The sequence below is a fragment of the Ciconia boyciana genome, chromosome 8 (genome assembly GCF_034638445.1).
Source record: "Ciconia boyciana chromosome 8, ASM3463844v1, whole genome shotgun sequence".
NCBI classification, from domain to species: domain Eukaryota; kingdom Metazoa; phylum Chordata; class Aves; order Ciconiiformes; family Ciconiidae; genus Ciconia; species Ciconia boyciana.
The window spans coordinates 44,413,066-44,435,743 of record NC_132941.1 but is presented as its reverse complement, the minus strand read 5'-3'; the positions used below and the strand labels follow the sequence as shown (position 1 = coordinate 44,435,743).

At 53.9% G+C, this 22,678-nt stretch overlaps 1 protein-coding gene across 1 annotated transcript; it reads left to right on the top strand.

The window, feature by feature from the left end:
• The first annotated feature begins 2 nt into the window (after positions 1-2).
• Positions 3-21,753, top strand: PITX3 (paired like homeodomain 3). Its single transcript, XM_072870505.1, has 4 exons — positions 3-240; positions 14,754-14,894; positions 19,791-19,996; positions 20,989-21,753. The coding sequence occupies exons 2-4, from the start codon at positions 14,786-14,788 to the stop codon at positions 21,550-21,552; spliced, it is 879 nt and encodes a 292-aa protein (XP_072726606.1). The 5' UTR covers positions 3-240; positions 14,754-14,785; the 3' UTR covers positions 21,553-21,753.
• The last annotated feature ends 925 nt before the right edge of the window (positions 21,754-22,678 follow it).

Here is a 22,678-nt window from a genome sequence, read left to right as displayed (position 1 = left end):
GGGGCGCCGGCCGCCCGCCATAAAGTGAATGGCCAGGGTGAATGGGAGGCAGTCGGCCGGCGCCCTCCGCCTCCGCCCTCCCCGTGAGCCGCGGGCCGGCAGCGAGGCGCAGAGTGCCCGGGGAGCCGTGGGGATTTACTTTCTGACAGTGGCAGAGCAGCCCGGGCCGCGGGGCGGGGGCCAGCTTCGCCCCTCTCGCAGGATTAAGGCCGCCCAGCCGAGCCCGCATCTGGAGCCGCTGTAAGTGCCCCTCCGTCCCCGGCCTCCCGGGCGGGGTTCTCCCCTTCTTTCCCCGTGAGCCCCTCGGTGCCAGCCCGGGCGTGCGGCGCCGGCCGGCCGCAGCCCGTCCAACGCCGGCGCAGGGTAAGAGCATCCCCGGCGGGGCGGCTCGGGGCGCTCTGCCCGGCAGCGCGGGGGCAGCCCCGCTCCCGCCCGGGGCCCGCTTTCCGCCGCCTCCCGCCGGGCAAGGGGCGGCAGCCAGGGGCAGGGGGAGAGCGGGCGGATCGAGCCCTGCCGTGCCACCGAGAAGGGGTCCCGGGGCCGTGTGCGGCGGAGCTGCCCCCCCAGCGCTGCCGCGACCGCTGCCCGCCCGGCGGCGGGGCGCGGCGCCTCCCGCGCTCTGCCCTTGCAGGGCCCGGTGGCCCCCTGCCCGCCGCCGCCGGGGTGCCGCAGCCCCGGCCGCCCCCTCGGGGCCGCCGCGGGCCCCTCCCGGCAAGCGCTGCCGGAGCCTCTCGCCGTTGCTAAACTTAGTCATTTTCCACTCGGGCGAGCGGGGCAGGGGCTGTTTAAATTAGCCGGGGCTCGCTGTAAATAACGGCGCTGCGCGCTGCGGCTCAGCTGTCTGCAGGGTCCGGGGGAGAAGGGCGCGGGGAGCAGAGGCGGGGAGACGCCGCCGGGGAAAAGGAAGGCAGCCCGACGGCTTTTGGACAGTTGGATAAATTATATTTATGTAACGGGCTGGGTCCTGTTTACAGCAGAGCCGATCTCCCTGCAGCGCCGGGGAGAGGGCGAGCCGGCCCCCGCGGACGGGGCGAACCTGCCCCGGGACGCCGCTGGCGGCCGGGGCTCCCGGGGGCCCGACCGGGAATAACAGACCTGGCCGGGCTGCAGGGGAAGGAGCGGGGGGGAGCGCCGACTCCCGCGGCGGCTCCGCCGGGAGCTCCGAGCTGCCCCGGCGGAGCGCGGCCCCCCGGCGCCGGGAGGCTGCGGGCAGAGCCGGCTGTCGGACCGCCGGGCGCTTGCACGGGCTCCGCCGTCTCCCCGGCGCCGGGGGCTCGGTGCAGACCGGAGTCCGTCCGTCCCGCCGGGTGCCCGGGAAGCCCGGCCGACCGCAGCGGGCGCCCGATGGAGCCCGGTACCGGCCGCTCCCCCGGCTATTCCCCGCTCAACGAGTGCGGCCCCGGGGTAAGGGCTAGCCCGCCAGCGCGGCACCCCCTTGTCCCTTCCCCCGTCGTCCTCCTCGGAGCGGAGGAGAGGGACGGCTTTGTCGCGGCTCTGGCGGGGGAGGGCGGCCGAGGCGGGGGCCGACGCCCGCTCTCCGCCGCAGCTGCTGGAGTGGCCCCGGGGGGGCGGCGGGGCCCCGGGGGGCGGCGGGCCCGGTGCCGCCGAGCGGGGCACACCTGTCGGCCCCTCGCCCGGCGCCCCGCGGCTGGACAGCTGAGGGGACGGCTGGGGGGGAGCCGGCTCTGCCCCCCCAGCAGCGCCAGGGCCCTGCAGAGGCGCTGGCGGGGGTCGGTGCCGCCCGCCCGCCCTCCCCGCCGGGGCTGGGCAGCCCGGAGCAGCAGTCCCCCGGCCGGAGCTCCGGGGGCTCCGCACACCTTTCCCACCCGGCCCGGCGGGTTATGAGATGCAGAGCTCGGCTCCGCACGGGCAGCCGCAGAGGGGCACGCTGCTGCAGGAGCCCGAGGCCCGGCAGAGCCCGGGTGTGAGCCCCCCGCCACCGTACCCGGCTGATGCTTCGAGCTGGCGTGCAGGAATCAAAACCAGTCCCTCACCTGCCCCCCCCGCCTTAGAGGGAGGCAGCCTCCCGACCGATGGGCCCATGATCTGTGCACTTTCTAAGTGGAGACTAGTGCTGAAGGCAAAGACGGGAATTTGGCATCCCCCAGACAAGCTTGTGCGTCCTCCACACCTGGCCTGTGGCCTGGAGGATGCTGGGGATGAATGGCTCTACCCCCTCTGCAATTTTGTGAGATGCTAAAAGCAACAGCTCAGGAAGGTGCCTTTCAGGAGTGTCACTCCTGTTCTTGTCCCACCTTCCAAAGGCAGGGAAAGGGCCACCTTTTTGGAGATAGGATCAGGGTCTCCGTGGCTCTTCGCACTCCCTCCCAGCCCCTCGGCCTGTCGGTGAGCTAGAGGGATGGGTGTTTGTGCAGGCTTCCATGGTGCCTTGCTGTGAGGGACAAAGAGCTGCCTGCTGGCTCCTGAGGGACCAGCAGAGCATGGTAGCTGTTTTCAGTCTCCACAAATGCCTGCAGAAGCAGAGCAGGGTTTGATTTTTTTTTTTTTTTAAATTAGCAAACGGTCACATCATGCCCAGTACTCCTTACAGGGAGATGTCTTTCCCCGACAGCCTGGAGAGGGGTCTGAGCGAGTGTGGTATTTTTCCTGTTGTTACTGGTGTTACTGGGTTTGCGTGACCTGCAGCCCAGGCTCCCCCTGTGAAAGCCCACCTATATTCCTGACTTGTCTCCTGTCCACGGCACTGCTTTAAAAACCAGTATCTCTCTGGCAGAGAAACCGTTGCAAGCCTCGCCTATTACATTTCTATAAGGGCTTAATTCAGGCAATTAATAGATCGGCAAATTTTGACTGGATTGCAAAAGTATTGGTTAATGTACCCTACGGAGAGTTGGCAAAAAAGAGTGGCATCTTCTCTTTCCGTCAGATGCTACCCAAAACCTTGAGATTGAGAGGTGAGGCTGACTTTGGAGACTGCCAAAAAGAAAAAGCCAGAAACCCGATCTAGGAGACTGCTCCAAAAGGAAGATGAGATGAGCCGGGGACATGAGGTCTGTCTCGTGACCTTGCATATGTGCCCCGGCTGTGGGGACAGAGGAGGTACCTGGGCTGGGAACGAAGTCCCAGATGGGGAGAACCAGTGGCTTCATGCTGTGTGCCCTGTGTCGGGAAGGCGGCGGGATGAGGCTGCGGGGCCGTGGAGGGAGGGGGGGTCAGAAACAGGAGGCTGTGGCGTCTCCAAGCAGGCTCAGTGATTATCCGGCTGTTTGAAAATGGGAGATTGTTATTTACTTAGAGCCTGATGGCAGAGGGGGCAAAGCTCTCCCTCTTGCTGTGGGCCGCCGGGGCCATGGGCATCGGGCTGTGCCAAGCCCGGGCATTTGCTGTTGGCAGGGGGACAGCCTCCACCAACTGGCATCGAAGTAAGTGCTGAGGCCGTAGGAAAAACCCTCTCTTGTCAACACCCAGCTGAAATGGGCTGGGGTTTCAGACGGCTGGAGAAAGAGGATTTCTGAGGCCAGCCCGCCGCGCTTCCCTTCCTCCCCTTTGTGTGCCGCTCCCCCTTGCCAGCACCCCTGCCCTCCTCCCGCCTCACCTCTGAATATTAATGCCTCTGGCAGATTGGATAATAATGTGACTGGGAATTGAATGAAGCTGGTTATTAGTTCTGGGCTTCCTTGGGGCATTTAAGGGAGTCCACAGGCTGTTCTGGAGGCTCGGCAGCATAAGGGACCGGGGCCGGACTCAGCACAGAGGGAGTTGCTTCTATGGGAAAGGATTTGCTCGAAATCCTCCTCTCCTTCCGACCCTGGAGGAGGACAGGTACGGCAGCCTGGCCAGAGCCGCAAATTCCTGTGGGAGGTTAGTGATGGAGCTGCTGTTTTTCTACAACAATTAAATAGTAAAAGTTATTTTCAGGAAGGAACTAGGAGATCTAGCTGGGCAGAAGCTGAGAAACGTTTCTGTTATTATTAGGCTTTAAAAAGAGATGGGGAGCAAGCGAGGGAGGTCCCCCTCTTCCCTCCCCACTGGTGTCAGAGTATTGCCCAGCAGGTTCGGGAAGAGGGCCAATCCTCCGCACACTGAACAGGAAATTTCCTGCTGATTTGCAGGGTACAAGTTCAACCTCAGAGCCCTCATTTCTGAAGAGCTGCACCTTATGATGTCTCTCCTCAGCAGCTACCTAGCCTTTCCCTAGGCAGATCTCTGGATGCTTTAGTACGAAGGGAAATATCCCTGTTCTGCAGAGGAGAAACTGAGCTCTGGCAGAATTATCTAATCTGAGCCAGAAATACAACCTCTGTCCCTTGACCCTCAATCTGATGCTCTTTGCTATCTCCCAAACCGCCGTTCCACCAGAAAATAAACATTTACACCCTGTTAACTAGTGCAAAAGAGGAGGGAAACCAGAGCTGAATTTGCAGAAGCTGCTATTAATTTTGTCTGTCTGATTTTTTAACTGTTCAAAGTGTTCAGACATGCATTAATGGGGCTGTAGCTGCTGGGGATCTCAGCTGATGTGGGGAGCTGGGTCCTGTCTGCATTAAATTAACCCCTCAAAATCACCATCGGAGCTACTGTGATTGAGGCACCTCTTTGTAAACCCCTATCAAACAAGTTCCACAATCCTAAATTTGAGAGCCTAAGAAACACTTCTGTCTGCAGGATATAGCATGTATGCCGCTCTGTTTCACATAGCCCTGATCCTGCAGACTACTCTTATTAAATAAATGCATTTATTTGCTGCTTGGGGAGCTTCAGTGGGATGGCATGGGCTGGAAGGCTCAGCGCCTGCAGTTGCCTGCAAAAACTAAAAAAGTACAAAGATGAAATAAAACAAATGACTGGAGAGTTTGCAGTTACTTTCACCTCTTTTTCCCTCCTTGTTCCTTCTTCCCCCCAACCTCATTTCAAGCAGAAGCGTCCCCCCCTTATCACCTTTGCTCCCCCTTCCAATGCTGCCATTTATGCAAGTCTAATTTTCTTAAAAAAGCTTATTATAAATGACCAGCGAGAAGCATGAGGATTTAACTGTAAATCAAGTTGACCTGTCTGTGTGTGGACATTTTTATTTACTCCTCTTTCTGAAAAACAAATAAACAGAGAATCCATCCCAAATAAAGCAGCTCCCCACTTAGATTTAAACACACTTTAAAAGAAATCTCTTTTGTTTTAGCCATTTTTATTTCCTGTTTGTTTCTGAGCTTAGACTTGACAATGAAAACCACATGAAATTCCCTTTTTGTTCCATCAGTTTTATTTTTGGTGCCACAATATCCCAACTTCCAGTTCTACAAGTTGGGATTGGTTGCTTTTTTTTTGTATGCATTTATTGCGAGGTTATTTTTTAAAGTAAATTCATGGAAGTTTTCCTCCAAAATCAAGTAAGTAAGACTTTCTAGAGGACTGGGATGTACCAGGATGACAAAAAAAAAAAATATCTAAATCTTTAAGCTAAATTAATTAAGCCATAAAGGTCAGTCTGGGTATGGATCCATACCTAAGCAGGGAAAAATTCCAAAGTGACAATACGTGCTTTTGTGTCCCATTTAAAAGGGTTTTGCAGTTTAATTTGTGTCAGGTGGGTTTTTATAATGATGTTTAAAAAACCCAGTGCTTGAGCTCAGATATGCCCCTAGTCCCAGGCCACGGTGGGAGGCAGGGGAGGCTGTTCCCGCTGCCCTGGAGCTGCAGGTGGGGTTTGCTGGCAGGCTGTCACAGGGGGCTGGGGGAGGCAGAGGTATTTCTGGGTGCAGGGTCCCCATCCCAGGCAGGCTGGCCGGGCAGTTGAAGGGAGGTGGTGCGACCCAGGCAGCAGTGTTTTTAGACAGCTCACTTCCCTCTGCCCGGTCCCTTTTCTCTCTGAACCGCTTTGATGGGATTGCCCGAGGGCCAGACTGGATGAGTAATTAGGGCTCTGCAGCTTGCTTTCCTACCCACCCAAACTGCCTACCTCCCAAGGCTCGGCATGGGATGCCGCCTCTAGCAGATGGAAAAACTAAGGATTTAGGGGAAAGAAAAAAAAAAAAAAGAGACAGACTTTGTACGCAGTCCTTAGGCAGCACAGTGCATTTCAGGACCCTGAAATTCAAACCTCTTGCCCTGCTGCTTGTGATGTCTGTTGTGTCCCCGAATTTAGGGACGTGGGACGGTTTGCCACAGCCCTGAGCGGGGCACCTGGGCGAGAGGCTGTGGGGGTGGAGGGCTGCCAGCCCTCCCTGCTCGCCCACCGCCGTTCCTCCTCGTTGCCCCCAACACGCACAATTTGACCGTTCGCTGCGGGCACACGGAACGAAAACCAGGTGGTCTGTGGGCCTGATCCTGCCGGCACAGGCCACTTGCAAAACGCTGCAGGATCGGACCCAGCAGTGTTTGCAGTGGGGAGGGCTGATCGCCTCCCTCGTCCCCCTTCAAACAACGTCTGGGTAAACAGGCTGACCTTCAGGGCATGTTGCAAGGTCCATAAAGGCGGAATAGGTGGGGGAGTGAGCTCCAGCATCCCTCCCAGACCCACCCTCCCCCTGCCCCAGCACTACTGGCCACAGTATCCCGAGGAAGAAGGGAGGGATACTGCGGGCTGAGATCATCCGCTTGTTTTATTCACGACAGCCTGCATCCTGCAAGGGTTTTCCTGCCAAAGAGCTTTAAAAAAAAATTTAGATATAAATTGCTTGGGGGGTGAAAAAAAAAAGACAAATCATCAGGAAACCTTACAGCCAGGCGCAGCAGACATCAGCTCCCTCCGGCACTGCGGGTTTGCACTGTGAGACAACACATCCCTCGGAGCGAGCCAGCCGCTTCTGGGCTCTTGTTGCCTTAACAAACAACAAGCCATGGCTCTCGTTGGCCATGGCAGCTGGTGGGGCCCTCACGGCACCCTTACCAGTCGCTACTTTTCCCTTTGCAGCCCTGCAACCCTCTGGGCTCCGCCAGGTTGTTTTAAAACAATGATCCAGCACCCCCCCACCCCAAAAAGCTGCTTTCTAGCTGCCGGTTTTGCCAAGTTTTGTCACAGAACAAATGTTTACGATCAAGTCGAACTTCTCCAGAAAGGATTTCTAGCAGAAGCACTCATGGATGGCGGATGCGGGCAGCTCTACAGTGCGCCGAGGTCGGCCAGCCGTAAGGGTGTGACATGCTGACGGCATGGCGGGATCCTTCCTGACCTTCAACCCCCTGCATCACCCACTTGATTAGGGGCTTTCTTGAGCTTGTTTACTAATTGTGAGAATCATTTACATCTTCGGTAACATCTGAGTCATCTGCTGCCCTCCATCTGCATACAAAACTCCTGACAGCAGCTGGAGTCATAGAGCTCCAGTCCTTGATCTCGCTATCTGAGCCTCCCTAAAATGGGCCAACTTTACGGCCGCAGAGATACAGAAATGACCCTGCCATGCTGCTGTGAGCGCAGCCCCCACGGGAATCGGGCCAGTTTCCTTTGACTGCCGGAATAATTAGTCAAATTCATACAATCGCCCAAATAAATACAGCAACACATACCGATCTGCTGATGCCAGCCCCTGCTGCCCATTGCTGCTGTGCGAGCAGCGCGTGCCCAGCTCCCAGGCTGCAGGCAGGCTGCCTGTGCCTCTCACTCCTGCCCCGGATCCGAGCTTGCAACTGTCTTGTCTCGCTCCCGGCTCCGCTTCTGCTAAGCTTATGGGTGCAAGGGGAGATCACAGTCCCTCATATGCTGGGGCTGTGCAGCTATTTCTCCTGTGCAGATGCAGGCAGATCCTGCAGCGCTGACACGAGTCACTTTGGAGCCAGCCTGCCAGGGCTGCAGGAGTGGGCAAGGGCAGGCAGGGATGAATGGCATCAGTACATCTGGGCCAGGCAAGCACCGGTGCTCTGCCTTAGTGGGTCTTTTGTTTCGGTTGTGAGATTCTCCCAGGCCGAGCTTCTTACGGAAATCAGTCTCTTTTCTCCCTTCCCCAAAGCAAAGGGATTAATTTCTCCGAAGGACTTTTCTTCCCCCTTGGTCACACTCCCAGCACTCCTCGTGGAGCCTCACCACACCAGCAACTTTGTGCGATCACAATTCATTTGGGCAGTGCTGAGCCTTTGCTGATTTATCTTGTTCCAGATGCCTAACAAACAAAATAAGCCATAACAAAGCACAGCTTTATTAATATAACTGCATAGCCTGTCAGAAAGAAAATCCCAGTCCTGGCTGATGGAGCCAAGGTGCCGAAAGCCCCACCGAGACAGTGCATTCAAGGGGTACCAGAAACCCAGCTGGACATGGCAAGACCTGCCGTGCAATGCTTACAAGAGTGCAAGAAGCATGAACATTTAGTTTAGGAAAAAAAACCACCTTTGCAGAAAGTCTGGCAGGACTTTCCTTCTGCATTAGGATTAGCTCTTCGTTTCCAAAGTGTGGGCGCCACTTCAAAAACCAACCAGGGAGGCTAAGGGCAGCACTGGGGTCCAAAGATACTAACGCAAATAGCTTAATTTAAGCCAAGCCCAAGTGTGTCGCCCTGTCTCTGCAGACCCCCATGCTTTAGCTCAGCAGGGTCTGCACCGGTCAGGTCTGGGGGCCGCAGACACACCCGTCAGGGAGGACAATGTGTTATGTACAGGGCACGATTACAGCAGGGCGCTTCCCCGGCGCTGGGGCACCATGCAGCCCATCAAATAAGCGAACGGGACACATTCCATTGTGGGCTTTTTTTGCTGCTGACATGGGTATGGAGCTGTCAATCCTTGGGGTGTTTCCATTGTGATAATCCTCCAGAATACAGGCAATTTATTAACCCTCTGCTGCCCAGAGCAGAGGGTTCAGCGGTCACCCTCTGCTGCAGCTGGAGGCTCCTGCCGAAGCGGAGGAAGCAAGCGGCTTGCTCTCACCTTGCAGGCTGCTGCCAGCCCCCAGGGAATGCATTAGGCAGTGTCCAGCAAGGCTGGGCATTTCCCTAGCACCTCTTATCTGAGGATCTGGAAGCACTTAAAGGAATTTTGCTTCATTGCCTCTACCAGCTCAGATAGGCTCATTAACATCATTTCTGAGATGAAGGATGGAGTCCCAGAACAGCTGAGTGGTTTTACCTACATCATAAGCCAAGTCAGCGACATTGCCTTATCTCCCCCATCCTCTCCCTGCCTCACGTTATTGGGAACTTCTCTGTGGAGCCGTGCACAAAAAGAGAAGAGAGTGGAAACAGCCTGGACACCCTCCTCAGAAAGCCAGCCCGTGCCGCCAGCTGCGGGCAGGAAGCCCGGCAGCAAGGGCCCAGGCTGCTGCGGTTAGTGTGGCACCGCGCGCTGCTGGCGATGCTCGTGCAGCCCACGCCGTGTGCGGGGCTCTGCCAGCCAACCCCAGCAACTTGCTCTGACAGCAATAAGATACCAAGCGCTTCAGGGAGCTTTGGCAATTCTTACTGATGGGAGGAAAAAAACTCCAAACCATGTTCCAGGCTTCAAAGCAGCACACACCGCTACGAAACCATCCAGAGCTGGAGCTCAGGGGTTAGTGCCCAACTGCAAGGACTAAATTGAGAAATAAAGTTTATTATAACCTGTGACTCAGCGCTTGCTGGAGGTCGATGATCCATTTCTGAGTGTGCGCCCGAAAGCGCTGCTCAGCCAGCCTGGGGCTGTGCACAGCCTGAAGTTTTTGGAGGCAGGCAGCTCGCTCTCCTGTCCCATAATGGCTCTGTGCTGTGGGTCACCGGTTGGCTGCTGCTGTTTATCTTCCAGTGATTAATGGTCGCTCTTGGTTCCTGCTGCAATTCCATTAAGATTAGAGACTTAAAGCTACACTGAGATGTTTAGCAGTGGGTGACCCTGGTCTCCCCATAGTTGTATTTCTATAGTCTTGAGGAAACAAAGATTAACTCTTGTCTTGCGTTCCATCCTTTTTGCTTTCTGGCTGCAGGGAAAGAGCCCCACGTAGGCAGCACTCGTATGAGCTGGTGAAGAGAGCCTGGCTCTCGGGTTGCTGTGCGATTCATGTGCTGTGCATGCTGTGGCACTTGAAATCCTAGCCTGCAGGCACTCTGATGGCACCTTCCCCTGAACAAATGCATGTATCTGGAGAACAAAATGCTCTTCCAGGAGGGGACAGGCGCAGCCTCAGCCCCTTCCCCTTTGACATGGGGCAGAGGAAGAGACAGAGGCTGCTCCAACTTAGCTCAGCCCCTCCTGGGGACCAAAGTACAGAGGCAGATCATCTTCCTGAAAATGTACAGTTAAATAGAGTCCCACATGTTTACCTCTGCTAAAAGTAAGCCAACACACAGGGAATGTGAGCATGAGAGGAGTGAAGCAGTTGGCCAGACTCCGTCAGGAATCTAGTTACTCCCAGCAGTTTGAGTTCTGGGATTGATGGAGCAGGAGGAGACAGCTCTGACCCTAAGACATCTAGTGTAACATCATACCTTCACCTCAGGGGATGGAAGAAAGAAAAGACACCCCCCCCCCAACTGATTGCGGAGCACCTTTCAGCCTGAGGGATAACCGTGAACCCTTTGTGGAGATCAGCAATCCCAAGCAGAGGCTGCAGCTACCACAGCCTGGCTGGAGGCACAGGCGGTAGGGGAAGCTCACAGGTCTGCGGGACCGTGCCAATCTGGTGGAGGGAGCCCGGCTGCGCTTCCTCCCTGCCCACAGGCTACCAGTGGTCCCTGTGCTGCTGCCTAGGGATCCCAAGTATCAGGTCCCTGCTGAAGCACCCCTGCATGCCCACGAGAAGCCAAATAACATCAAAACAACCCAAGAGACAGCTTTTCCCCTCCAGATCAACCTGCCGAAGCAGGTTCAGCAGGTAGCCTGCTCCCTGACAGTAGCGCAGGGAGTTGAGCAGCACGCACTCGTCAATCTGAAGGCAGCTCTCAGCAGGCAACATCCACATCACAAAAGCCACCACTATAATTAGCCTTACTTGGCTCTCAGTCAGCCTTTATGTTTCCTTCCCACCCCTCCAAAAAAAACAAGCAAAGGCATCTTTGCTCCCAGGTGATGGAGCAGCATGTTACTGAGAACCAGGAGAGAGGTCACGGGGACCCTCGCTTGCTCTTTTTGGGTAAACAAGGTTGCCCTCCTCATATAGAAGTGCCCTCCTCCTCCTTCTGCCCCCATGGCCCTGGCTTGGGCAGCCCGGCACTGATGCAGAAATAGAAAGGGGGTGAATTTGAAAGGAGAAAAAGCCTAGAGCCAGAGCCACTCTCTTCCCCCTGCCCTCTGCCATGCCCGTGGGGCAGGGACAGCAGCTCCCCATCTGGCTGGAGGGACCTGCGGAGGCGGTTGCCAGCACTGTCACATGGAGCCAGGGAGAGGATGCACGTGGGTGGAGTGTACATGCACATGCACTGGAAGAAAAGGCGTGTTTGTTACAGATTTGGGAACCTTTACCTTGGGAGCAATTACATGTCGGTGGAAGGAGTTACAGGTGCCGGAGCAGGCTAGGAGCCAGGGCTAGTTTTACAAAACTGAAACCTCTGAGCAAGCCTGGCTGCATGTTGCTACAGGAGCTGTCCCTAAAGAAACTGTTCTTTTATGTTAAAAGAAAGTGAGGTGAAGACTCAGATGGAGATGATAAATTTGATTTTGTCTAAAGACGTTTTTGAGGTGCCAATTTCAGTAACTCCCTGAGACCAGGCAAACAACTTAGTAGAAATGCCATGAAGGTTTAGCGTTGGCTTTCTTAATGTCTCTGCCTACAGCGAGATCGAGCCAATGTGGAAGAAAGCTCCTTTAATTAAATCCGAAAGGGCTGTATAATCTAGAATAATACCTACAGCCTTTTGTGTCGGTGGCATGGGGTTGCCTTTGGGTAAATACATTGGTACAGAGCTCACGTGCTGTCCGCATCAGACTTTTCCTGAGGTCCTTCATAACCGTGCTGAGCAGATCCCCCTCTCCCTTTGCTTTTGCTTCTCTGTGACCTGCTCACAGTGAGCCGAGAAGGCCTTCCTTGATGCCACCACGTAGGGCACATGCAATAGGTATGTAATTACATATATACATACAAAATCTCCTCTCCGAAATCCTCCTAGTTTTAAATTCAGTTCAAAAAGCAAACTTGTTCTGAGCTGCAAGTCCCAGTTTCAACTTGAATATGGGCCGTACTTTAAACCCAGTCTTAATCTAGGTGCCCACTGCATCTCTGAGGCAGGCCAAGCATGCTGCATTGTGCCCAATGGCTTGGATCAACCTTGTAACCACTGCACTGGTGTGGTTCAGGATGGGGCATGAATTTTCAATACCGGGACTGGGTTGCCCTGAGCCTTATACCTTGTGTTGTCATTCACACCTATGGAACTAGGTGTAAAATACTCCCCCCCTGGTTTTCCCATCTCTGCTCTAGTTTGCACAGACAAAAGCAATGCAAGATGTGCAAAAAGAGTCTCAAAGCAAACAGAACCCTGTGCAGGAGGACACTGTCCTTCAGTTACAGCAAGGCAGGAGTCTGAATTCCTCCTTAAATCTGGTCCAGTACAGAGTCAAGCCCTAGAAGAGAGGAAATTGTGCTTGACAGATGCAATGATATGCAAATGGCTGTAGAAGAGGGGAAATTATCATCTACAAACATTGGGCAGAAATTCCATCTGCCGCCGCCTCAAGAAGGGCTCTTAATAAATTCTGAGACAGCAAAGTGACACACATCTTAATCAAGACTTAATCCATGGAATTAATTCACTGCGCGTTTCTGCATAATTCCAAGAGTAATGCTAAAAGCCATGGCAATATCAGCAGCAGATGGACTCCCCCTACTCCATGCAAAGGTATTAAAGAAAACACAGCCCCTGTCACATCACTTCGTGTACGTACACATGGCAAAAAGCAACAGGGCTGTGCCCTGCTGCTGCCAGGAGCTCACACAGCCGGCGGACATCAAAGGTCAGGCTCGCTGTGAGGTGGAAATGGAAACCAGCCTCACAGCAAAGATGGAGCCCCTGCCACTTCTCTCCCACAGGAGAAGAGAAGCCTGGAGCAAGGCAAAGGTCTGGGAAACCGGCACCAGGTCCCTTCATTAGATGCTGCTTTTGGAGAGCGCTGATTGAGCCCGGTGTCGAGGCAAATTTGTCAGCGCCCAGGAAAGGCTGGGGATGGAGGTCAAGCAAAGGGGAGAGCGAGGGAAACTGCTGGGGGTTTTATAAGCAAGATGTGCTGCAAAAACCAGGCAGATAACCATTAGAAATGGCTCCCTGCCCTCTCACCACGGCCTGGGAAGCACGCTGCAGGTATGGGGGTCAGCCTTGCCAAGGGCCCTGGCAGCAGCCCTGCTCAAATTGACAGGAGGTTTTAGACAGCTCTGAAAATACATTCTTAGTCACTGTCATCCACCTCCAAAGGAGGTGCAACAGCTATCTGATTAATCTCTTGTTTACATGTCTAAACGCTAGCGCAGTCCAGATGAAATACTGCCTTCAGCAGGCTCCCTCCCTGACACGCATGGATTTGAGGGGCCGGGCAATCCTTCACCAGCTAGAATCCGGTCTTCACAACTGACCTCCACCTGCAGTTTGGAAGTCCCAAACGCCTGGTCCAAACACCCCTAAACCTGGGGGTCTCATATCCCGGCACGGTGCATCAGCTGCTGTTATGTTTTAGAGTGAGAGGCTCCCTGGCTGGGAAGGTGAGGTATTAGCTGGGGTGACCAGAGTTTCAGGAGCTGCTGTGATCCCCTCAAAGCGGTCCAGCCTTCAGAAACCATTACCCCTGCATTGGTGGCAATGCATCGTCCTGCATACAGCAGGGTTATGATCCAAAACTCAGATTAAGGGCTAACAGAGGGCCAGCTCACCTTTCCAAGGTGATGTGGCTGGGCTTGTAGCACTTACTGCTTCATGCCTGCCTCTTCATGAGCGTCCAGTGTGGTTCAGAACAAAGTGGTGCTCTCAGCTGAGCTCTTCTGGGCAATATAGGTGGAGGGCGCGGGGGCCCTGAGGAAGAACATGATGAGAATAATTGATCCTGGGACAGAGGGGTGTGGAAAGAGGTGGAGAGGAGTCCCAGCAGTGCCTGCAGTTGCGGGGAGCAGCACCGCTAGCTTCCCAGCTGGGATGCTTTCAGCCAGGGGAGGTGGCTCACAGGCACAGTCCCTTGAGGGGACACAGGGAGCCTTCAGCCAGGATGACCTAAGGCTGGAAGCAAGCTGGTGCTGCAGCCAGCATCACTCATTCCCAGGCACCCAAGGGTGTATAATGCGATTCCTGTGTTAATTTAGGCTCCAGAGGTCCTTATGTACCCCAGAGGAGTCCACTTGCACTGCCCCAGGTCCCTGGTCGAGGCAGCGGCTGTGCAGGCAGATGTGCCTTCCTATCAGTGCCATGCACAGGAGCGCTTTTCTTTTGGGATGTGCGCGTGTACATCTGCGTTAGTGCTCTCTGGGCAGCTTTACTTGGGCTTGACTGGTTTGTGGAGAAGCAAGGGAGAAAGAGGAGGGAAGCTGAGCAGGGAGGATGGGAGAGGTGGGATGTCTGGGGAAGGTGCTAACAGCCCTTGGCTGGCCCGGAACCACTTCCTCAGATCTCCGTTACACAGCATGCTCCCAGCGTTGCTATTTCAGTCTGAATGTCACCTATAAAGTGGAGGCCCTTTCTCTGAAGGCTGCAAATAGAAGTGTCACTAGATGATCTCTGATTTATAGGGAAGCTCAGCAGAAAGCCTGGCATGTCCATTTTCCAGCCAGGAAACTCAAAGGAGTCCAAGGATCACACAAGGATCCTTTGCTTTTCCTAGACCTTTCCTCAAGGATTGGCAAGTCCCTGCCGGAGGGGATGGGGACAGGTCACGCACACATATTCATCTCCCTAATCACCCTGTGCCTGCTTCTTTTTCAGATTCCTCCTCCTCTGCCACCCATCCCTGCCCCATGGATTTCAACCTGCTGGCAGATGCGGAGGCTCGCAGCCCAGCCTTGTCTCTCTCAGACTCTGGAACCCCTCAACACGAGCACAGCTGCAAAGGGCAGGACCACAGCGGTGAGTGCAAGGCTTAAGATGCAAGAGAGGCCCCGACCCATCCTTGTGGGTGGATCCGGGTGGCCAGTGGCTTGCAGGAGCCGGCTGCGGTGCTCCCAGGGACATGCTGAGCTTCCTCTTGTATGGTGAGCCAGCACAGTGCTGCGGTGGCATGGCCATCCCAGCAAGCGGGGGAAGGCATAGGGGTGTGTATTGCAATGACAGCCATCGGGAGGGCCAGAGCACCATCCCGGCAATGGGGTTCGCAATGACAAACCCCAGGGAAAGCACCATCCCGGCATAGGGGTGTGACATTGCAATGACACCGATCGGCAATGCGAGAGCACTGCAATCCCAGCTGGCAGAGTGCACAGCCCATGGCAGGCAGGAGCCAGGCAAGCTGGGTCACTGCCCAACCAAGATTTTATTGTATTTGCCTAAAACTGGTCCCGAGGGCGGGAGAGCTCTCCCCACAATGTGGGAAATCTCATCCAAGGCACAGAAGACTAACCTAGCTATAAACTGCCCTTTTTTTTTTTTAACTGCTTAAATTGCTTAGGTTGAGACTTCCCGTGCTATGGGTTAACCTTGGGCTGAACTTCCCAGATTCAGGCGATAAGAAGGAAGAGAAATACTGTCTTGCCCCTGCTTTAACTGAAAAAGCCTGGTCATGTGTGCCTTGGTGCAAGGGTCCACAGTGGGCTGCTCCTGTCCCAAGGAGGTGCCTCTGACCGTTCACAAAGGCTGAACAAACCCCAGGCCTACTGCATTCTTTATCAGGCTCTGAAGAAGAAACATCACCATTCACACCTGCTCAGAAATCAGCTACCAAATGCTGTGGCTTCCCCTGGATTTTCCATCCGTCCTGTGACCGCTCCATCCCATGTTGCTCTGGATGTAGCAGGACAATGCAAAGCTGCCCCTGCCAGTGCCAGTGCAAGGGGAGGCGAGGGCCAGGGACAGCCTGCTGCTTCCCGCGTAAAGCCTCCAGGCTCACCCGCGTGCAAAGCTAATAAGCATAATGATGCAGATTAAAATTCCCCAGAGTAAATATCGTGAAGGGAGTTACGCTGGGATAACTATGGTCAGAGAATCCACCCGCCGAATTCCCCACTGCATGCGTACCTTAGTTGGGCACATCCCCAAGCTCAGTGGCTCCTCGTCAGCTGCTTTGGATGTACGGCAGTCGTCTCCATTCAAGCGGCCTTCCCGATCAAGCCCACCCTGGCACGCCGCAGAACTGCCAATTTAGGAGCTGACTTTTTTTCCATTAGGCGTGAGCAGCTAATTCCAGCTATGACTGCAGTCATTTCATTGAGTGGGCGAACGTGCACGAGATATATTCCACAACCTATTTTGGGTTGACAATAAATGCTGGGTGCCTGGCTACATCACTCCCCGCTGTCTTAAATGGTCTAGAAATAAAATGGTTCTGGGAGGTGGGTGTTTGCCAGCGCTACCTGCACGCAGAGGCTGGCAGCTTGTGCATTCGCACTAGAGAGGCTGATGGCAGCCACACGTCACCAGTGTCAGGCAGAGCAGAGCGTGCCACCGAGGGCTGCCCGGGACGGGGCAGGGCTGCGCTTCTGGCACTTCTTGCCTCTTCTCAAGAGAGCAGCCTCCCTACTCCTTCTTGGCTCTGCTTCCTTCATCCGCAGAGTAAGAGATCCTGAGGAAGGGAGCACAAACGTTTCTTGTCTGGGCCCAGCTCTTGGAGATCCCGAGTGTCCTCTGATGGTGTGGCGTGCGTTGTGACACTGCCTTCTGTTAGGTTTCATCAGGCAGCACAGGTCAGGGGGAGAGCAAGGATGAGGAGGGAGGAGGTGAGGAACTGCCCTGCATCTCCCTGTATTCTGCTCCTTAGCATGGATTCCGGGCACCCACAGGGTCCGTCCTTCCTGCGGGGTCCCTTGTTTCCTTGTATTGCCACACTTTTGGTCCCCACTGCAATGCCCAAGCTCTGCACCATTTACAGAAGGCACTTTTCCCCTGCCTAGAGAAGAAGCAGAAATGGACATGACAATCCCTATAAGCAATGCTCAGGAAGAGCCACAGGTAGCACATACGTAAACGGAGAGGACAGTAAGAGGAATGTGTAGCTGCAGAGATTTTTCCAGGCTCAAAGTCAGGATTTCTACATCTCCTTGGACTTCACAAGATTTATGGAAAGTTCTACACCAGAAGGTATGGAGAAGATTAATACCAAAGCAAGATACTTGGTGAGCTCTTCCACCCAGATGCAGCCCGTAAGCCAGTGGTACCTTCGCTCCATTCTCCTTCCCTCTCGGTACAGTTTCTTCCTGCGTGAAGAAGGGCAGTCCTGAGGAGGTGCTCCTGATTAGGGCACAGCCTCTGGCTTCGCAGCAGCCCCTTTGGAAATTGGCATTTGTCAGGAGCTCCTGTGGAACATATCCCCTGTATGCATCAGGCTCTTAATTAACCCAGACTTAGCAGATGAACAAACCAACCAAATGTTGTCCCTTCATCTGTACTGAGCCATCCCTAATAACTAGCTCAGATGTGGTGGCATCACTCCCCTTTTAATCTGTTTTAGAGTTGGATAATGCGGGAATCTCCCTCTTCCAACACTGGCTTAGAGCTCTGAGCTAGAGAAATCAGATTTATCTCCTTCATAAAAACAACTATAAAAAAGATTCACATTAGAGCATGCTTCCAAGAGTTCTGCTGAACATGGGATCCCCACATGAAGATGCTCATGGGAAGGAGGAGAGTACCACAAGACCACAGCCAGCTCCTACCGTTCCACTTTTCAGGTCCTATGGCTTCATCTGTTTCAAGAGTGCACTGGGAAAGTTCTCTTGTGGGTACACCCTGGATGGAAACAGGAGCTGGTCCTGGTACTGGGAACGGGAGACAGCACCTTCCTGCTCAGCAGAACCAGCTTGCACCCTGCTGTTGTGAGCAATAGCCAGCTTGCTCTCCTTGCATTAGGTTTCCTGCTGGTGGATAGCATTAAACGTGCCACAGAAGCGGAGGCGGCCGGTGGGGAGCCTGTGAGGAACCCACATTGCTTCAGTCAATGCAATGCATACCCATAGAAACAAACCTTTTCTGACCTCACACAGGCTTTCCTCCATGAAGAGTGAGTGCCTCTCCTGCAGACGCTCTCCGTGACTCCAGCATTGCTCCCTTCGGAGGAAGGCAGGTGCAAGGAGGGTTTTCCCAGGAACAGCAGGGAGAGGTTTCTGAATTAACATGCTGCCACAGGAACGGGGTAGTGGCACCAGGTTCCAGGGACAGGAGTGTCCTCCAGGGCCAGGCTCCATTAAAGCACCTGCCGTTGGGTACAGCACTGCCCTGCAGCAGAGTCCTTTCTCTGTTGGGGCTCAAGTGCTTTTCAGCCTCTCTCTTAGGCTCTCTCTTTTCCATTTAGGTTTTATGGGGCATATTTTTCCAGAGCACATCCATCTGACTTGAGAAACTCTTTTTTTTCCTTGCCCAGCTGTATTCCAGGTTCCTGTTTTCTTGCCTCCCTGCATTTTAAGGAGCTGTACAAGACACCTTCCATGTTAGGATTTTTCTGGACTTTGAAGCCTTTTAAGCTACCTTCCACTTAAAAAAACACAACCAAACAAAAAATCCTTTTAATCTGAATCTCAGCAGAGTGATGCCAGGATTTTTTTTAAAGGTTCTTCTCCCAGATGCAACAGTTTGGTAACTGTTTGCAATAATTTCTACTTAGTTTAGCTGAGTATTTCCCACTGTAAAAGAATACATCCCCTCCCTGCTGAAAACCTGATTTTCAGTTGGAACTGCTTCACCTTGCTTCTAGATCAGAAGAAGGAGGAGGTGAACATCAAATTATTTGTTTTCACTGGAATAATTTTATTCTATGGCGACTTGTCTTGGTTCCCAGCAGAATTAAACACGAGCTGTAGCTTTCCTCCATGTAGTTGTCCTCCATAGATTGCCCAAGAGCTCAAATGCGACGTTTTCTTTTGATGATGGAAGGTATTTATATTTGCATTCTGCCCCTGTTTGCAGAGTACCAACAGCCCCAGGAGGTGCTGTGGCACAGGGAAGTATCTGGCTGCCCACCTCCAGCCACGGCAGCCCGAAGCTCAGCATTAAGGCCTGGGCTTGATGCCCAGGAGGAGGCTGAGCTGTACTTTTCAGTTAGATACCAGTGCGAGCACTGCAGAGTTTCAAGATGTTCGTTTAAGGGTCAATGAAATGAAAGACGCTGGCTCTAGGAGAGGGATCTCCGAATGAGGAGGAGGGCAGGGGCAGAAGGACAGGGAAATGCTGGAGTACTTCGTGGTAAGGTCTAAGAGAGGCCTTTTCCTACTTTTAAAAAGTAAAATTACGTGCACCTAAGTAAGAAGGTAGAAGAGTAAGAAGGGAGGAAGCATAAAAGTTTGTGCTCCTCAGGTTTAGTTAAGAGCGTCAACTTGCTGTCATTGGCAATTTGCCTTTTCCCATCACTTCACAAAAACACTACTGGATCTTTTGCTGTGTCATAAGTGGCAATTTCTGTTCAGTTTTTCTACAGGGCGCCTTAGGCAGGGAGTTTTAAGCAGAGTAGGAAACTGCTGGCCTGGGTAAGTTCTGCCACTATCACCCATCTTAACTGTGACAAATGAAAACCAGAGAGTGGAAGTTTGGAAAATCCAAATCCAGTCACTTGGAAGCTGACATCCATTCCAGCAGTGAAACAAGGGCAAGCCATGCTGCATCAAGGGGCTGTTGGTTTTGCTGCAGGGTGGATGCCAGCTCACAAGGGTGAGGGAGGGAGACGGGACCGCTCCTGTGGGTGCAGCTGGAGCTGCTGGTGGCCACAGCAGAGGGGGACCTCACTGAGCATGCACTGGTTGCCCCAAGGATGGGCTCTGCAAATGCATCCAAGCCCCTGAGTTAACTCAGGGGATCTCTCCCATCTTTCTGTTTCTTGCACAGACACCGAGAAGTCCCAGCAAAACCAGACAGACGACTCCAACCCTGAAGACGGCTCACTCAAGAAGAAGCAGCGGAGGCAGAGGACGCACTTCACCAGCCAGCAGCTCCAGGAGCTGGAAGCCACTTTCCAGAGAAACCGTTACCCAGACATGAGCACCAGGGAGGAGATTGCAGTCTGGACCAACCTGACGGAGGCACGAGTCCGGGTAGGACTGCAGCCCTCCCGCCTTCCCAGGCCCGAGCTTGTGGGGAGGAAGCCAGCTGTGATACAAGTCACCAAGCTGTCCCCAAACCAAGGAAGGAATTAGGGGCACTAGAAAATTTCCCTGTCTTGAAAACACCTCATCAGGCTCTACACCTGAGATTTGACACATCCAGCTACACACATACCCCATGCTGGTGGTGCCTTTTTCAGCCAGTGCCACCTTGCAATAACACAGGGAGACGCAAAGCCCAGGCTCTGCCCCACAGAGCCCCATCAGCTGGCTGCCCAGCCGTGCCATCATCCCCCAGCCTTAGCCTTGCTGGAGGGCAGTCTTTGGGGTTCCCAAACCACTATGCAGTCAGTCACAGGCATAGCGTGGCAGGGCTCCAGCTGGAATGAGAGCTTCTCTCCGCTACTAGAAATATGAGTTAGCAGCACCATGAATAGCCTTCCAGCAGCTTCCATGCTCTAGGAAGTTATATTGTTTGAGTCCCTCCAACACGAACAGATTTTCCTGTTAGGAGACAGACTTCTAACACCCCACCCCAAGCTGGTCCAGAGGTGAAGTTAAAACAAGAGAGGTTGTTTCCTCCACTCAGCAGCTCTCAAGTCACATCCCCCAAATACTTTGCTCCCAAGTCACACAACCCCAACCCCTCCTCCTGGGATGTGGTCACTTGGAAATACAGCAAGTATTTCCTCCCTTTTCCCCATATAAAGGGCATCCATTTGTTGAGTGAGGTGGGTTATTTTGTGCGTTGTAAAATGGCAGTGGTTGGGTTTTGATCCAGGTGGTGATTCTCACTGGAAGATGACCCTGCAGCCCAGACATCTTGCTGCAACCCTTTCCTGATACTCAGCCTCCCAGCCCCCTGGGACCATCCCTGGCCCTTCAACAGCTCTTGGCTTGCTGTGCAAAGAGACTGAAGCAAGGCCTCTTCCAGGGACAGCCCAGAGCAATTCCCATCCCCTCCCTCTCTCTCTCTCTCTCAGGTCTGGTTCAAAAACCGCAGAGCAAAGTGGAGGAAACGGGAGAGGAACCAACAGGCTGAACTGTGCAAGAACAGCTTTGGAGCCCAGTTCAACGGACTGATGCAGCCTTATGATGACATGTATTCCAGCTATTCCTACAACAACTGGGCCACCAAGGGGCTTGCCACCAGCCCGCTCTCAGCCAAGAGCTTCCCGTTCTTCAACTCCATGAATGTCAGTCCCCTCTCCTCCCAGCCCATGTTCTCCCCACCCAGCTCCATCGCCTCGATGACCATGCCTTCATCCATGGTCCCTTCTGCGGTGACCGGAGTACCGGCCTCCAGCCTCAACAACCTGGGAAACATCAACAACCTGAACAGCCCAAGCCTCAACTCTGCTGTCTCATCCAGTGCCTGTCCTTACGCCTCAACAGCCAGCCCCTACATGTACAGGGACACATGCAACTCCAGCCTGGCCAGCCTGCGACTGAAGGCCAAGCAGCACGCTAACTTCACCTACCCAGCGGTGCAGACGGCAGCTTCCAACCTGAGCCCTTGCCAATACGCCGTGGACAGGCCCGTATGAAGGGCTGCCCTCCGCCAACCAGGGACTTGACCTTAGCCTGACAAAAGGAGACCTTTAGCCCTACAACAGCGTATGTCCTGCAGAGAACGAGAGTGAACACGAGAGAGCAAGAGAGCGAGAGAGAGCGAGAGCGAGAGGCGAGCAGGCAGATGGACCTCTATGAAGATTTGTCTAACTATTGTATGGTGAATTTTGACTGTCCTTCCCCTCCCAAACCCCTTCCCTTCTTGCCCACCAAACCTCCTTCTTTGTGGTAAAGAAACCAAAACAGTCTACTGGAAGCCCCATGGGGAAATAGGAGCCCCAACATGTGGAATGCCTGACCCATGGGCAGCAGAACCAACTGTGTTTCAGTCTGCCCCTCCGAGCCCCCCAGGGGTGAGGTCCCCAAATCCCTGGGACAGCACGGGCACCCGGACACCACCCTTGCAGGGAACAGCCAGGGACAGGGCAATGCGGGGCTGCCATTCGGTGCTTGGCTGACCCCTTCTCCCTGCACGCATGTGAGATTTCAGTCAAAGACGTCTTGCCCACTTATTTATCACACAGCCAGTAAGGAAAGCCTTGTCTCAGTCGATTGGCATCTCTCTTTATAATGCATATATACGCATGGCCCTTCAGACTTGAAGCCTTTAGGAACTGGGAGTTGTAAGGATATAAAATATGTGTGTGTGTATATATCTTATATATATATACAAATACATATATAGACATTAAAATACGCTTTTTTGTTTTGTACATGAAATAACCTACAAAGTAGACCTTAAAACCAAAAACCCTGTAAAGCAAGCACATCCACCGAGGCAGCGTCCTGCCTGTCATGCTTTACTGCTTCAGTCATTTCCAGTCAGACAGGAACACCTTTGCCAGTGTACATCCAAAGCATCCCCTTTTGCAACAATCAGCTCCCCCTTGCACATCTCCTTGCTTTCCCTTCTCCAAATCCCATTTCCAAAAAAGATAATAAAATAAAAGTTGGCACAATCCCTTTAAGGCTTCTGCCTGTCTGGTTATTGAGAGCACGAACCTGCGTCTGAAGACTCAGAAATCGAGCACCAGCAGCCCAGGTGAGAGCGAGCATCCTTGGGAGCGCCAGCACAAGGCAGCCCGAGTCAGAACAGGGGCC

What these genes read in the sequence shown, in the direction of transcription:
- PITX3 (XM_072870505.1), top strand. Translation starts at nt 14,786, where the DNA reads ATGGATTTCAACCTGCTGGCAGATGCGGAGGCTCGCAGCCCAGCCTTG. An exon ending in CAAAGGGCAGGACCACAGCG is followed by an intron (nt 14,895 to 19,790) that starts GTGAGTGCAAGG and finishes TTTCTTGCACAG; the next exon opens with ACACCGAGAAGTCCCAGCAA. An exon ending in TGACGGAGGCACGAGTCCGG is followed by an intron (nt 19,997 to 20,988) that starts GTAGGACTGCAG and finishes TCTCTCTCTCAG; the next exon opens with GTCTGGTTCAAAAACCGCAG.